The sequence below is a fragment of the Mus caroli genome, chromosome 7 (genome assembly GCF_900094665.2).
Source record: "Mus caroli chromosome 7, CAROLI_EIJ_v1.1, whole genome shotgun sequence".
In the NCBI taxonomy this organism is placed as follows: Eukaryota; Metazoa; Chordata; class Mammalia; order Rodentia; family Muridae; genus Mus; species Mus caroli.
In genome coordinates this window covers 69,848,240-69,865,828 of record NC_034576.1, presented here as the reverse complement: position 1 = coordinate 69,865,828, position 17,589 = coordinate 69,848,240, and the positions used below count along the sequence as shown (strand labels likewise).

The 17,589-nt window shown below is 46.4% G+C and overlaps 1 protein-coding gene across 1 annotated transcript in view; it reads right to left on the bottom strand.

The window, feature by feature from the left end:
- The window catches only part of Adamts17 (ADAM metallopeptidase with thrombospondin type 1 motif 17), a 303,015-nt gene that overhangs the window by 14,841 nt on the left and 270,585 nt on the right, over positions 1 to 17,589 (bottom strand). Inside the window, exons 20-21 of the mRNA XM_021167985.2 lie at positions 13,153 to 13,357; positions 8,836 to 8,988 (exon numbers count right to left, since the gene is read on the bottom strand). Of these exons, the coding sequence (XP_021023644.1) occupies positions 8,836 to 8,988; positions 13,153 to 13,357 (358 nt within the window). The remainder of the gene's footprint in view (positions 1 to 8,835; positions 8,989 to 13,152; positions 13,358 to 17,589) is intronic.

Below are 17,589 nucleotides of genomic sequence, written 5' to 3'. Positions count from 1 at the left end.
CAGGCTAACAGAAACTGACTTAAAGATATATGTCTAACCATTTTTGTCTTTGCTAACATGGTTAAGCTTAAGCTTATTTGGAGAACTGAGTTATATAAAGATGATATTTTATAAAATGTATATTTTAAAAGGGTCAGAAAAATGAGGTTCCTCGTATCTCTATGAAATGTACTTATGGTTTATAGTTTATTTTGATATCAAAGCATCTTTTATTCAAAAGGTATACATTTTAAGGCACAAATGTAACAGATAAAAGTAGGAAGCCTTATAAACTGCTAAAGATAATTAAAACATAAAAGCTTTATGTTTTAATTATCAAATTTAATGTGCTCAGAACTATGTTTGTAGTCATGCTAAGTATTTATGTAATTTATTTATGGAAACAAACTTGGAGAGAAAGACCAAATTATATCTTTAATTATGTATAGTCTTTTTTTTTTTTTTGTATATGTTGTTAAAGTTAAGCCTGAGGCAAGTCACTGAAAACAAGTTTAAAGTAAACTTAATGTCTGTTTAGTGTAAATAATATTCAAAATCAGGTATCTTAAAAGAACTTCAGAGGCCAGCTGACAGCCCTCAAACCCCAGAGAGATCTGAACATGGCATTTAAAGTGTTTGATGGGAGAAAGAAGCAGGAAAAGATGAAAAAGGCTTCCTATGATGAAAAGAAATACCAGATTCTCGCAGCAGGCCCCAGGCCACCTCCAAGGAAACCTGGAGCCTGCTTTAACTGTGTCCAGAGCAGTCACTGGGCAAAGAACTGGAGCCTGCTTTAACTGTGTCCAGAGCAGTCACTGGGCAAAGAACTGGAGCCTGCTTTAACTGTGTCCAGAGCAGCCACTGGGCAAAGAACTGCACCCTCCCTCACTCACCCCTAGGATGCACAAAAACTAGTCAGACTGGACACGGGGAGGGAGGCTGAGCATCCCCATTGCCCTGCCAAGGTCTCCCACTCTCCCACTCTCCCAACTTCCTCCTCTACAGGAAAATCTCTCACATCTGCTCTGGGACCTTGGCACCCAACACTCCATCAAGATTACCACAGAGGAGCCTAGGTTGACTATCCAGACAAGTGACTAAGACGGTCATTTTTAATTGATATGGAAGCCACCTGATCCATATTTCCTCTTCACTCTGGTAAAATGTATCCTTACCTGAGTCTCTTGAATAAAAACACTTCAAAACTGAGGTTCAGATATCTGCCAGCTTAAGATGGCTTCAAGTCTAAATGTCAAGCCTTGTGTTCTCCTAGAGCTAACAGGCTTCTTGATGACATAGGCGAGGTCACAAACAGATTTCAATAAAAAAACAAAAAAACAAAAAAATCTGAACTATCATGCTGTTGCTACTGACTTTAAAGATTACTTTTTATTATATACTTTATGCTCCAATGATAATTTGAAAAGGACTTGCTTTTTGTCTTAGGGTTTTACTCCTGTGAGCAGACACCCTGACCAAGGCAACTCTTATAAGGACAACATTTAAGTGGAGCTGGCTTACAGGTTCAGAGGTTCAGTCCATTATCATCAAGGTGGGAGCATGGCAGCATCCAGGCAGGCACGATGCTGGAAGAGCTGACTACATCTTCATTTGAAGACATCTAGGACAAAACTGGCTTGCAGGTAGCTAGAATGAGGGTCTTAAAGCCCACACTGACAGTGACACACCTACTCCAACAACATCTCCTAAAAATGCCACTCCGTGGTCCAAGCACATACAAACCATCACACTTTTTAATGGCTGCTGTCAATATTCATGCACCTATACCCATGTAAATGATTGAATATTTCTAGATGGGAAGGTGTTGTGGATTGGTTCTAATGCTATTTGTGTTAATTTGGCTCCCAAAATCACATGGGAATCTGCATGTCTAGTGCTGAGCGTCCCTGCCCCCAGTTGGCTCTAATTTGTAAATAAAGTTGCCAGTGGCCAGTGGCTGGGCTAGGAGACAGAGGCAGGACTTCAGCTTTCCCAGGACCATGGGAGATGGAGGTTTTAGAATTGCCATGATGGGGAAGCAGGAGGCTCAAGTCCGAGAGCTGCAGGAGAGAAAGCATACAACACGTAAGAATCAGAGTAGAGCAGCTCCAGAGGCCACTCTTCCGATTGGGTCTAGGCTAGCAGAGACGGAATATGGATTTTAGAAAGTATTAAATCAGGAATATTGGAGGGGAGAATGTGCTAGAAGGTTCGGAAATGCGCAACCATTGCACTGTTTAAGGCATATGTAAATACAAGGCTGCATATGTGTGTGTTTTTCATTCATGAATTCAAAACATTTGGGTGGGTGTAGAGGAGGTGCGTGCACCTGCTGGGTAGTTTACAGCAGTTTAACTCACTACCACTACAGAAAGGAATGATAAAGTTTAAAGATGAAGATGGCTAGATGTTTCCAGAGTGGAAAGAAAAAAGTAGGTTTATACAAGTAGTGACAGTTTGAGGAAGAGATTTAAGGTATAGGAGAAATGAGACTTACAGCTGATATACTGCAAAGTTCAAAGTTTAACATATTAACCAATGAAATTCTGGTAAGCTATAATCTAGGCTTAGTAACAGTTATACGTACTGGCTGCTAAAGCTTTTTCAAAAATAATTAAAATTATCATCATCACAGTCTCAATTTTGTTTTCTTAAATACAGACTTTTTTTTAAGTGTTTTTCATTGTGCTGGAAATAACTCTGTATAACTCATATCTGCCTAGTACTCTTAAGGTGCCGATAGGAGGATGGCAGGCAGAAGAAAGAATATTCACACTTCTGTCTCAGATTCGTCTTTCTGGCCTTCAAGTTCTTCATGCCTTTGGTTCTCTTTCCTGCCAGGAAATTTCTGTCTTATCACAGATGAGTGTTCGTGTCTGTGTTGATAACTTCTCAGGCTTGATTTTTGCTATGGCTCAAAACACGAGTCTGCTCCAACTGTTTGCAGACACGTACTAACTGCTTTCTCTACAAGGAGGCCTTCAACGCAGGTTATTACAACAGACAATGGTCTTTCTGATAGATCTAAACCTTTTTATCACATTTTGTCAACTTCAAAATCTCATGTAAGCATCCGGGCAGGGAGTCATGGCTTGGACCCACTCATCACAGCTCAAGTGGGCTCTGGATCTCTTGTCAGTCAATGGGGCCGCCAAAGCTTAAGCTTTCCCCCCATCACCTATCCTCCTGAGGACAGATGCTTTCTTCCTTCCCCTGTTGGATGTTCTCTGTCTTCCTGACCTTTCTGGCAATGCCAGGCCTGGAAGTTTCAAATATAGGTTTGATATAAAGACCCACTCCAAGTCCCTTAGCTTTACCTTCTGTCCACAGCCTGTGAGTACCACACAGATATCATCCACTCAGTCAGCAGACAGCATCCGGGAGTCAACCTTGGCACTAAGGCTGCTCCCAAACCAGCTCGTCTCATTAGCTTTGGTGCGCCTACAAAACCAGGAGGCCTCAATTTATTGACAGCCAAAAAAGGACCTGACCGTTGCCTCTTCCTCAGTGAAGAATGTTGCTACCATGTGAACCAGCATGGCCAGGGAGAGGGGATTAAAGACCTATGGGAGCTAGACCACAAAGCAAAGCCTCCAGGGGCTGACTTCTATGTGGGGCTCTCCCTTTGGTCTCCCTTGGATGGAGCCCCGAGATCTTCTGGCTCCTTGGCCCACTGATACCCATACTTCTTGTATGAGACTCCCTGTCTCATCAGGTTGTTTCGGTGTTGGGAAACCCTGCTATTAATGTCACCAGGACCAGACAGCTCCCTGAGCTTCACCCAAAATGGAAGATTCCCTTACACAGTGGGTGGGGCTTCCTCTTCTCTGTCTCACTTTATCTGGGGAGCCTGACCTCCGTCCACATCTTCTACTTGAGGAATGCCATGTAGTTCTAGCAAGCACCTGGAATGCCTCTCCATGCAGCATTCCAGGTACCTTAAACTCCAGCTAACGTAAATTCACCTGAAAAACCCCTTCCCACTTTCCAAGGTTTATACAGCCCTTGTTCACCCCAAATAAAATATAGATGCGCAAGCTGTTTCATTGAGTATCATCTAAGAGAGCTGTCTCACATCCAGAGGGAGGAAGCCGAACTCAGAACCACATCTCAGGAGAGAACTGGTAAAATAACCCAACGAAAACCAGATGTTCTTGCTAGAATCTCTCCAGGTCTCCTACCATAGCCTGCCCGTGAGTCCCTACCGCTGACTGGCAGTCCAGATTTTTAAAGAACGTCCTCATGACATCTCCATTCAGAAGCAGCTACACGAGTACAGTTGTTTTTAACAATAAACAAAAGGCTGCAATGTTAGGTCCAAAGTGGACCCCCAAAATGGTGGTGCTGCTGACACTGTCGTAAATGACATCCTGGGTTCAGCTCAGGCTGCACTCTGATGGGTAAACAGACAGATTACCACCTAACCTCAGCATCTCTTGGAAACTCTGTGAAGTGGGTTTCTGTTTGCCAGGAAAAGCTATTACTTCTCTTATTCCCACCCCACCCCCATAGCCAACTAACTACGAAAATGGGGCATTGTGGTTCCCTATTAACCCACATAAGCTTGGAAGGATCAAAATCCCGATACTAGCTCTCAGGCTGTTCTGGCCCATGATCCACCCACCTCCCCTACTAATTCCCAGGCGGTTCCACCTTGCATACCTCCCCCTACCTCAACACACCTCCTTGAAACTGGCAAGGCTTTCCCCACCTTCTGTTCTCTCTGGTAGTTCTGAGTCCCCAATAAATCTTTCTTTTTACCAACAGAGTTGTCTAGTTTGGTGGTTTCACTATAAGCCTTGTTTACATATAGATGGTAATCCTTAGGTCTGCAGGTATGTGGCTTGTCCCACATATCACCTCCCTGGGACAGGCTCACTTCTCTCCACACTTGGGTGGAAGACACACCTTCTGAGAGCCTCTGTCACAACCTACTCTCAGTACTGGCTGTGTAGACATTGCTTCTTATCAGTTATAGGGTCCTACTGATCTGAGGAGGTTAGGACAGCTCAGAGCAATAGTCTCCTATTTTTTGTCTAGTTTGCTTCTTATTAGTCATAGGAAAATAGTGGCACCCATGTCCAATGTTCCAGTCACCTGGAGAGTGGGGTCAGGGGTCCCATGAGGAGTCCTATTTACCTTTCTTGGCCAAAGAAGGCAGATAAGAAAAAACATGGGAAAAATTCTATCTGGCTGGGTGATGTTCCCAGCCCCCCAGACCCAATGATGGCAGCATCAGAGGTGGTGGTGGGGTGGACAGCTTCTGGTGAAGTTCTTGAATCCCATCTCTGCCTTTTCAAATCCAGTTTGTTCCCAGCTGACCCTGCATACACATGTAATTTAGCATCTCTGGGCTCTCCTCTGTATGGCAGAGCAAACCTTCTGTGAGATCTGGCTTGATGGATGCTTCTATGATACTACCATCATCGGGAATGGGGACTGGGAACATCCTCCATGGAGTTGAACCACTGTAGAGGCATGCTCTGCACAGACCTGCTGTGGCAGGGTTGGGGTAGCTGATTCACAAACACACATAACCACTCAGCCTGTAAGTAGTCATGACTGGGGGAGGTCATTGCATTCTATGGATCCGCATTCTTAATGCCAGGGACAACTGATCAAGCTGGCTAAGCCAAGGCGGGCACTTTAGTCACTACCTGTTGCTCTGAAAAAAAAAAAATGGAAGCATTCATCCACTAAAGTCATGGCTAGGAAGGAGGACACCTGACCTCTGCCTCCTGAGACAGGCAGGTGAGGACCTGCAAGTTTGAGGGATACTGTGCTAGCATAGCACTCTGGGATCCTTTCTTGAGCTATTTCTAGTCATTGTTGGTGCCTCGCTACTCTTTGTAGCAGACATTCAAAGTCCCTAAGAAAACAGAAGTACCCATACTATTCTCAAAACCAGAGGGGTAAGACATTCAAGCCTTGGGTGGCCAGAGATGGACTATGGCACTCTAAGGTTTACAGGCACCAGCCCCTGCACTCCACTTCCAAAGCCACCCTGTGCCCTAACCATATTATTGGAGTCTAAGAGTTGGACTTGGCCAGAAAACTTGGCAAGTGGCTTAACTGCTTCAATCTCCTTTTCTCAGTGAGAGGAGTGACTGAGGCTGGCTAGAGAAGAATGAGGATGTGGGACATAGGATGCACAACAAAGAAGAAACAGTCACTTTGTACCCCCAGTGGTAGATGGGCTTGTGTGGTTCTAGAACTCACCTCTGCCTCTGACCAGGACTGCCTGTGGCCATACAGTTCTTCCAAGGCTAGGTCTGGATAGCCGTGGTCAGGGAGGCTTAATAATGAGGTCAAGTCAAGTTGGGTGAGAACAGACTTGTTACCTGTGGCACAACAGTGGGAGCGGAGTGCCGTGTTTAAGCGGCTGAACGTAGTTGTCTAAGACTAGTCTTCATCTAGACCCTAGAATGCATGAACATCTTGGAGGTTCAGGCAAGAACAGCCTTTGTGGTTCCCATGTTGGAGACACAGACCCAGGATGAGAGAGTGAGACACATACATGGAGAGTCAGAGCAGTACGGCTCCCTGCTGTCTCCACTCAGCGCTCATAGCCTCTCAGGGCTGCACTGTTCTTTGAAGTTAGATTCCTTCTACCTGAGATTCATCCAGGTAGCTCTGTGCTGAGCTTCACTAATGGTCATGTTTCTGGGCTATATTGGTTTCATTTGGGGAATAACCCTATGGCCTTAAATTCTGACTCTTTGGTCAGAATTTGTTAAAGATTAGGGAGGATTTTTTTGGTCTTCTCCAAATTCAGTTATCCACGGTCTTCATTTTGGCACTGCAGGAGATAATTGTTGTTTTGCACTGGAAGCCTTGGGATGGTTTGAGCTCTGATACAGGCTCATGTATGTGGGGCCGTGACAGGCAGCCTATTTTGGTTGAATGAGGCTTGCTCCAGCGACCCAGTAGAAAACTCTACAAGGGACAGAAAAGCGAGCCACGGTCCCAGAGTCAGGTGCCTGACACCACAGAGCCCCCAACTCTATAATTCTGTGACTATAAGTCATGAAGATAAAGCCCCAAGCTCCTGGCATTCTGGCTAGACTCCACCCCCACAGTTACCTGACAATAGCCAGGTATGCTCCTCCCTACAGTTACCTGACAACAGCAAGGTAGCCCAGCCCACTATGAAAGGGGCTGCTTGGCCCCTCCTTGCTCTCTATAAGTTCTCACCTTTCTTACTCTCATCTCTAGCCCTCCTTCTCTCTCTCCCTTCCCCCCTCTCTCCACGTGGCCATGGCCGGCCTCTCTCCCTCTTTCTACCTTCTCTCTTTCCCCCTGCCTTTCTACAATAAAGCTCTAAAATCATCGACTGTCTCTGCTCATCAAAGCCCACAGTGCTTGAAAGATGGGATAAGCTTTTCCCTAATGGGCCGCATTTAACCTCCCACCAGAAAGCCATCCTGTGCTCCAGCCACAGACATGACCAAGGAATCTAGCCCTCTTAGGAACCATCCAGCCTCTCCTCTCCCCTGCCCTCTCCTCCCTTCGGCCCCTGGGGCTGACCAAGCTGCCCCTGGGGTCCCCATTTTGTTCTCAGCTCTTCCACAGTATCCAGCGAGAGATGCCTGAGACCGAGGACTTGGTACTTAGGACTGCCCCTTGTCCACCACCCGCAGAGCTGGGGTATAGTGGCTTCACACAGCCAGACACCCACCTGGGGCCGTGTGGAAAGCCTGTGGCAGTCTTCCACGACTGTCCAGAGCATCAGAACTCTAGCGGGACGCAGATTTTCTCCCACTCCCTTTATTCCTCCGGCACCCTCTGCCCCACACACGTACAGCATAGAAATCACTGAGGGCACTAGAATCTAGGGGACAGATTTCCAGTAGACTGCTCCTCCTCTTCCCAGAAGTCAGAGGCAGAACCAAACTGCCTGCTTGGGACTGTTAGGAGACAGTATCCTGAGTCCAGCCAACTCAGGAACAAGCCCCATCTTTTTTTTTTTTTTTTTTTTTTTTTTAATATTTTTATTACATAATTTCCTCAATTACATTTCCAATACTATCCCAAAAGTCCCCCATAGCGCCCCCCACTTCCCTACCCACCCATTCCCATTCTTTTGGCCCTGGCATTCCCCTATATTGGGGCATATAAAGTTTGCAAGTCCAATGGGCCTCTCTTTGCATTGATGGCCGACTAGGCCATCTTTCGATACATATGCAGCTAGAGACAAGAGCTCCNGGGTTCNGGTTAGTACATCATGTTGTTCCAACAATAGGGTTGCAGATCCCTTTAGCTCCTTGGGTACTTTCTCTAGCTTCTCCATTGGGAGCCCTGTGATACATCCAATAGCTGACTGTGAACATCCACTCCTGTGTTTGCTAGGACCCAAATATAGCTGTCTCTTGTGAGACGATGCCGGGGCCTAGCAAACAAGCCCCATCTTACAGGCAGGGCCAAAAACTGAGTTCATGATCCCAGGCCCCAGAACTAACGCCTATCCTGCTTCTTCAGGTGTTTCATGCTTGTCTGTTCCTTCATCCAGTGAAGGATGTAAGGAGGGAATTATCTAAACTAAGGCACACAAGTAGTGAATGTGTTGCCTGTTGTGACTTAGAGTGACTAGGTGCAGCGTGCCCACTTCCTTTGTGCCCTATCATTCTAAATCCTGGGCCCGAGTCCAGGAGGGGACCTAATTACAAAAGTTGAATGGAGGACCCTGAAACCAGGTGAAGGGAAGAACCGGATGGAGGCATGCGGGGTCAACAGAGAGGACAGCTCTGAGGAGCGGAGAAAGAAGTGAATGTGCCTCATTGTGGTCTCCAGCAGAAAGGGAGCTCACGCTAGCTCACACTGCTGTGGCAGGGTGGAAATCCAGCGCGCTCTTCTCACCTTAGACCAGTCCCCCGTTTTCCACTCATAGCAGCCGGAGTAGTCCTCGCACTCCTCCTCTGCTTTCGGCCTTGTGGAAGCGTCACATTTCCCTTGGGAGTTGGTACATGTCACAGTCCGTTTCTGGATCCCTTTGCCGCAGTTGGCAGAGCACTGTATGACACAATATAGGTGCTTAAATATATTCTAATTCAGTTTAAGCCCATCAATGCCACTGGAGTCCCCACTGTGTGCCAGGCCCAGAATGGGGGAGCAGAAATGATGTTATATAATCTGTACTTGAATTTGAGTTCTTCGCAGTCCTCTTTTTACCCCCAGGGGACCCAGCCAGGTGGCCAGTACTGGGTACAGGATTCAGGACTCAAAAGAATTCATGGCACCCAGGTGGTCAAAGGAAGAAAATGGGATTAAATGGCCCAGTCGCCAGGTCTAAACAATCTATGCAGTGTAGGAGTTTAAAGAGCAAATGGAACATGAGGTGGCAGGAAAGTAAGGGCCGGCTGGAGCTAGGTAAGGCTCTGGAAGTGAAGGAGTCTGAGCCAGCTGGCCTCCAGATACACAAGGCAAGGACCACCATCAGGAAAGGAGGTGGTAGCTAGAAGGTAGCTATGGATGTTTCTCATAGGCAAGCTCTCAGAATTTCAGCGTGGATACCAAGAACAAAGATAGCAACACCCCATATAGTAGTTTATTTCACTTCCTAGGAGCCTTGGCAAGAAATAACTCCAAGAGGGCATCTAGGTAAAACCCGGGAGGTCACAAATGATGATCAAGCTCTCAAGAGGTTAAATCTGAGGTGTCCTCATGCAACAAGAAGGAATGAAAAAGCTGGGCAGTTGGGGGGTGCACACATTTAATCCTAGCACTTAGGAGGCAGAGGCAGGCAGATCTCTGAGTTCAAGGCCAGCCTGGTCTACAGAGTGAGTTCTAGGACAGCCAGGGATACAGAGAGACCCTGTCTTCAGAAAAACAAACAAACAAACAAACAAACAAAGCAAACGAAGAAGGAATGACAAGTTAGAAGATTTGACAACACACAGAGACACCGGGTGCTCTGGGACATGTCTGCATCTTGCTACTGGCTCACTCACTACACTGTGGGAAGGCATGGTGGAGTTATACATCTCCTGACGTAGAAGGAAGCCCAGACAGAGAGGACTTGTCACCTTTGGGAGATCATAATGGACAAGATGACAGGTTGGCCAGTGAGCAGAGGGGCTATGCTTGCATCCCCTAGCCAGAGGGCAGGAGGAATACAGACCACAGCTTGGGGAGCCTCCCCCCACCTCCTGTAATTTGCTATTGCTATGTGTGACTCCCTGAAAAGTGCTGCCTTTCCACACAGAAGTGGAGGAGGTTAAAGGCTGTGTTCTGCAGAGATTTTAGGCTGCCCAGTTTATTATGTGTGGCAAGCCATGCAGTGACAGAGTGACAACAAGGCCAACTTTTTTTTTTTTTTTAAAGATTTATTTATTATATGTAAGTACACTGTAGCTGTCTTCAGACACTCCAGAAGAGGGCGCCAGATATCGTTACGGATGGTTGTGAGCCACCNTGTGGTTGCTGGGATTTGAACTCTGGACCTTTGGAAGAGCAGTCGGGTGCTCTTACCCACTGAGCCATCTCACCAGCCCAAGGCCAACTTTTTAATTAAAAAAGTTCCAGCATGTTCAGAAAAAAACACATAGAGGACAAGTGTTATACTTGACATTTCTGTTATTGATGTTTATCCTAAAACATTACCTACCTGCCTTTTTCCTATGAACTTTTCTTAATTTAAAATTTTATGTGTGTGCATGTGCCTGAGTATATGTATGTGTTACACACATGTAAGGGTGTCCAGAAAAGAGCACTATATCCCCTGGCACTAGAGTACAGCCAATTGTAAGCCTCTATGTGGGTGCTGGAAACCAAGCCCTCTGCAAAAGCCTCTGGCTCTCTTAGCCCCTGAGCCATCTTTCCAGCCCTGCATGAACTCTCCCTTCTGTGGTACTTTGAGACGAATCTTGACTGGCTTGTTTCAGAAGGCACACATGTGCCTCCAAACTAGCCATGGGGTCACCTAGAAGAGCTGGGGGAATCACATGGACTTATGCGTGTGGTACTGGTAAAGGCGTGGCTGAAAGTGACCTCAGACGTGAGGGGTTGCATCATAGCAGACTTTAGGACATTGAGCCTCTTGGCCCAGGAGGGCCATTGCAGTAATCCAGGCCTCTAAAGTGGTGGTTTCTGCACTGAAAGGCTGTCCCTTTTCCTCCATGTGACAATTTCCTGACCGCTTCGGCAAGTCCACCTTTAACACTGAATTTGTGGGTTATATCCTGGTTGCCACAGAGGCTGCTCAGCAACTCCAGGGCCAAGTTACCACCTCTGCCCGTGGTCAGTGCCTGTGTTGTCTAGTCTGTGTGTCCAGCCACTCTCTGGGGTTTTAAACACTGTTTTCTTTGCCAAGGCCTGGATCTGCCCTTGGTCAGTAACCGATTCCTTTGAGGCCCTCAGCCCTGCCTGCCTGAGGGAGAGCAGGTGCAGGAGGATGCTGCCTTTAAAGGACCTAGGAAGGTGATGCTCAACCTCTGTTTACGTCCCCCCAGGATGGGGCTGAGAAGCTGAGGATAGGAGGGCGCCCGGCAACCTTTCCTTTCCTTCTGATACTAGGTTCTCTTTCCAATAAAGTCATAAAGAATCTGCAGGGGAGGTGGGTGGTGAGCATGATCAATACCATTGGATAACTAAGTCTTTTCTCCCTTGAGAAAATGAAAGTTCCTAGCAGAAGGGCTGTAGGCTGGCTGGCACACAGCAGAGGGACAGAAGGCCAGCTTTGTGGGTAATTCATGGGGGACTATTAGATCTGTGTGCTAGGCAGGCAGCATCAGATGGACCAGGGTGGCTCAGGATTAGGATCGGGCATGTGCAGAGAGATGGGCAAAGAGGAAAGCCTTTAAATCCTGTTCCCGTGAGTCACACTGCCCAGGCAGTGGTCTTCCATGCTGTGATGAGACTTGGCTCCTTAGGTAAGAATGGATTTTACTTTTCCCACAGGGAAGGGTCTGAGAGGAAAATGTGGGGATTCGATCTGATTAAAGAACAAATCTTGTTTGACTGAGATCAAGGTGGCCAAAGAAGCCCTAGGAATCTCCTGTCCTGGAGAAAGGGGAGGGTGTGTTCACTCACCTCTACCTCAAGGACAGAGGAAGAATCCTCACAAATGATAAACTAGAACCTAAGTGTATATAAAGAAAAAGAATCAACCGATTTTAAATTTCCCATTTTTCATTGAAAATCACAAAGGACATATAAGGACCCTGGTCCTTAAATGGGTGCATTTCAAGATTTGAAATTAAACCAGTTTAGAGCAGCCAACAGCAGGCTTTCTGTTCATTAAAAAAACGGGCCAAATACTCTTTTATTCAAAATAATTCTGTTTGGCAATCAAAGAGAACTTTAAAAATATTTTCCATACTGAAGAGTGTCTTGGATCTAGCCTCCTTATGTTTTCTAGACAACTCCACGTTTGGTGGAACCCGAGAGAAGTCCACCCCTTTATTTAGCTATTTTTTTGTTTGTTTTATATCCAGACAATCAACATAATTGCAATGTCAAGGCAAAGCTCTGAAAGATGACATCACCAGAGACAAAGGATATTTCCAGGATTGGCCTTCTAACTTAACATGTGGACCTAGACGACCTCTTTCCAACATGGTTTTTGGTGTGAGATTTGCAACTGACTTGCATACCAAAGACGGTCCCTCCTAGCATCTGACCCCTGCAACCTGCAAAGTCTGCAACCTAGCACTGCAGGGAAGACTTTGCAACCAGCTACTTAATTTGACCAGATTACAATTCAACCAAGCCTGAAGGAGAATGAAAAGGTCAGTGGGTAAGCATGTATGCATGATGTGTGTATGGAGTGTGTGTGTGTGTGTGTGTGTGTGTGTGTGTGTACATAACTATCTATCTATCTATCTATCTATCTATCTATCTATCTATCTATCAATCAATCATCTGTCCACCTATTATCTCTTGTTGAGAATTTGTATAAGAAATGGAATTTAATAGTAATTTCCCAGTGGTGTATACACATGCAACCTCAAAGCCATATTATGTATGTTTGTTTGTCTGTTTTTATCTGTGTTATTTTAGATGGAACTTAAAGAAATAGGGGCTGGAATGAGCTTGTGATCTGGTCACAGGGCAGGTGTGGTACATGGGAATGAGTTACAAATACCCTGGAGGTGACAGCACACCGTGGGCCCTGTGGTTAAGGCCTTCTCAGGTTCTCGCATGGCTTCTGCTTCAGTGGCAAGCCCAGGCACTCACCTCTGACCACTCTGAAACCTCCCAGATAGACAGGCAGTCCTGGCCTTCACAGCTCTGTACTGGTGTTGGCCGGGGTTCTGAGCAGTAGATGGGCCGAGTAGTGACGTGTGTGCCGTTCTGGAGCTGGTACACGCAAGTCACCTCCCGATGCTGCGTGCCCTTCTCACAGGTCGCTGAGCAGGGGCTCCACTGACCAGTCACCCACCTGCCCAGAGAGAAAGGACAGTAAGGAGATAACCTGGCAGTGGCTGAGTAGAGAAAGAGATGGATCTGGGAACTTGGTCATCAACTCTGGAGGTAATTCCAGAGCTTCAAACAGAGAATGGCCAGAGCTGTCATCTATCTAGTTCAGTGGCCCCCGTGGCATAGGGAAGATGTTTAGTGCAATGGAGTTTGAGTGGACATGAAGCTGGTCATGTCCCAACAGCAACTGAAAAAAAAGGTATTTATTTATGTGTGTGTGTGTGAGAGAGAGAGAATGTATACACATATATGCTGACATGTATGTCGAGGCCAGAAGAAGGTTTCATGGTTTTCTATCTCTTTCCACCTATGCCTTAGAGGCAGGGTCTCTTCCGGAACTGGGGACTAACGTTTTGGCTAGGTCAGAAGCCAGAAACAACCAGCAATCCTCCTGTCTCCATCTCCCCCTGCAGCTGGGGATAAAGGTATTTACAGAGACAATCAGCTGGTTATGTGGATGCTAGGATGCAAAGTCTGATCTTCATAAATTGTGGAACAAGCACTCTTAACCGCCAAGCCATCTCTCCAGCTACCTCCCCTGTCCCAACCCCCAACCCCTGTCCAACAGAAACTGTCAATATGGTTATGATTCTGTTTCCTGCCCTCTGCCATGAGCACCCAACACTGCTTTAAGGCAATGTGATGTTTGTTACCACAGCGTTAGCTGACTGATACAGTTTGCAGAAAGGCCTCTCCAGTGCACCAGGTTCTCCCTGCTTTCCTTGGCCCCAAAAGCTTCCAGACTAGAGCCAGTAACTCTTAACGCAGGCATCTTGTGGGCCACCGGAAAAGAGGCCTGAGGATGTCGCTTGAAATGCTTTTCTAAAACTGTCTACCATCCACGGTTTCAACTGTCTGGGAATGTGTGTCAATACTACCATGAAGCCGAAGTTCCAAATCCTCACATTTAGGGAAGGTGCTGTGTAGTAATTTATACTACAGTTAGGCCATTTTTTGAAGTGCACATAACATCAACTAGCGAAGTGGTGTAGTAGCCCTTCTAAGCCATAGAGTTTGATAGAAGGTCTATTGCACAGGCCTTGCCTAGGCTCTTAGAGGAACTGCATTATTGGCTTATGAAGCCATCACCCCACTCTCTGTCTTCATAGTCACCTGGAGTACTCTCTGTGTGCCTGTGTCCTCCCAGCTACCTTCTCATGAGGATACTGAATGAGTGGGGGCATCCTGCCCCAGTGTGATCTCATCTTGATTAATTACATCTGCAATGACACTATTTCCAAGTGGGATGACATTCTAGCCTCCTGGGTGTTAGGACTCTAACATACTTTTCTTTAAAAGGAGGCTGCTATTCAGCCCACCACACAGCTTTAGTTATGCCTTCAACTTAATTCCCCTGCACTATGTAACTTAACATATTACCAGGTCTAAGAGAATAGTGTGGGCATTGCGGGGGGGGGGGGGCATCTCACTCATAACTCTGAGAATTTTTAGCTTCTGTACACTACTTTTTATGTGAAGGATGGAACCCAGGGCCTTGTGCATACTAGGCAATGTGTTCTACCAGTGAGCCGGCCCCACTTGCTCTCTTCACTTTCATATTTATGTAGGGTCTTATTACATGGGCCAGGTTCAATGTGAACTTTCAATCCTCCTACTTGAGCTGATTAGGTGCTCAGATAAGAGGTGTGTACCACCTGGGCTGTGGCTGAAATTTAAACTAGACAAAGGACTTGTGAATTCTCCTGAAAAAACGATTGAGCTGTCACAGAAATGATGGCTTTGTCCAAGGTACAGTCTTCCGGCACAATTACTTTATGATGAATGTGCAGCAGATCTCAAATTAGATAACTATAAAGAGAACACATAGTTCCACTCATGGAAGACAGGGTGGCATGCTGTATTTCACAACACCAGCTAACAAAGGAATTATCTAGGAGACTCGGGGTTACCTCAGCACCTCAGCGTAGGGGATAAGGAAGAGTGTGCTTGGTATTCATGAGCAATTGGAATATTCGGCACATTTGTCCACAACTCAAACTCAAGAAACAAGACACCTGCATGTGATTCCATGTGCTTGTTACAGAGCTGGGCACATCTCAGGCACAGTATCAAGCAGGCCACACCTAGAATCCCACAGCATAGAGTGGATGTTACAAACCACTCCAGCAGTCCCAAGGAGTTGCAGGCAAGCCACCACCACTGAGATAGTAAGCTTGCTCAATCCCAGCCTGGCTGAACCAGATGCATACACACCGAGTCAGCTTTATGCTGTGTCTAGACTCCAGGGTTGGGAGGTTCCATTCAGCATCCTAGACTTTATGAGCCGCTGTTGATGAGAAGGAAAGGGACTTATCTGCAGCCAGCACTTGGCTACAGAGGAAATGCAGCTTGCACCAAGGCCTGAAGGTCAAAGTGAGATTGGCTAAAGAAGGGGGATTCAGCACTCAGGTGGGGAGAACCTGACAACGGAACAGAAAAGACAGAGTGCAGCTGCAGAGCCTGAGGTGACCAGTTCTTGGCGGATCCATATGGATGGCCTGGCATTGCCACCAAGGGGAAGTGCTGCACAGTGCCTTTGGGAGCGTGGGGTACTGTCTGTGTTGGTGACACTGGGTTAGGGATCATGAGCAAGTAGGTCTTGGTGGAAACGGAGATGAGAACTACTTATTTTCTGAGACCATGCATCATTAAATTTGTGTCTTTGAGGGAACAGAGTTCTAGACCCCCTCAGCTACCTAAGTATGTAGATGCTCAAGTCCCTTATAAACAAGAGCTAGTATTCACACAGAACTTACATCCTTCTGTATGCTTTAAGTTGCCTCTATGTGACATATAGTGCTGGAAATAAATAATTGTCATAGTAACTTAGTTTGAGAATAATGACAAGATAAAAAAAAAAACTGTATTTCCTTAGCAAATATGATTCCTTTTTGGAGGGGAGTGAGGTTCAAGACAGGATTTTTCTGTGTAGCCCTGGCTATCGTGGAACTCACTCTGTAGACCAGGCTGGCCTTGCCCTCATAGATATCTGTCTGCCTCTACCTTCCAAGTTCTAGGGCTAATGGTGTGGACCACCACCTCCTGGGTCACAATTCTTTTTAAAATGAACACTTCAGTTTCAATTAGTAGTCAGTTTAGCCAGTGAATACCTAACCCATAGATGGAGACAAAGTCTTGTCTGCTGTGTAGGAAGAAAAGCCCCAAGACTGGGGTTTGAGAGTGTGAGTACTTGGAGGTGGGTAAAGAGTTGTGCTTCTGAAGGGGACAAGGCATGACAGCCAAGATCGGGGTTGGGAAGAACATGCAAAAGTGACCGAAGAAAGGAAGCGACCTTCAGTATTGGGGGTTGGGTAGACTGAGTCACATCGTATGGGTTTGGTTATGGGACAGATCACAGGTGGGGTGAGGTCTCGGAGGGAACAGTAAGTCTGGTGGTGTTGTGCAGCAATTTCCTCCCAATAGAGCATTCCATCTTTAGAGAAGGTCACATGGATGTCAATTCTAAAGGGAAGCTCACCATTCATATTCAGGATGTACACAGTTTATCTCAGGAAGTTCCTGAAACTGACCAGATACACAAAGCTCTGGTTTGCCAAGGTTATACAAGCAATAAAGACTACTTAGAAATACCCTGGGATGAGCCAAACTCCCAGAAGAGATAACTCCAAGTCTGCTGAGCTGCCCGAAGGGTTTGCAATGGTGTCCTGGTTCCTAGCTTTGGGGAACTGTCACTCACACTGGGGTAGGCTTTGATGATTAATCTGCCTTAAGGTCCTTTCTGTTCCTGTAAGTAACCCCCTCCTCACACATATTCCTGTAAGTAACACCAATAAGCCCATTCATTCACCAAGTTGGGCTTTGGTGGTATCCTCATTTTGGGCTGTTGTTGATTCCCTATTTGGGGAAAACAGACCTTTGCTCAGACCTGTTCAGGAATAGTGTCACACAACAAGCATATAGGGCTCAGTGAGGGTGAAGAAGCAAGACTGGTCTGCATCCCTTTACAGCCAGTTCCACAGACCTTCCTGGTTGGGTCTACTCAACTCTGGGTGAGACCTGACAGTGTGACCAGGTAAAGAGTATGAATTATCATTCATGGTCTTGAAGTGGAGGCAGTAGCCAGAGGCTTAGGAGAGTCTGGTCATGCATACAGAGTGCATAGGGACAGAGTGACAAAGTGACAGAGTGTGGGGGGTAGGGGGAGTACAGGAGAGTGGGGGATGGGAGGCATGC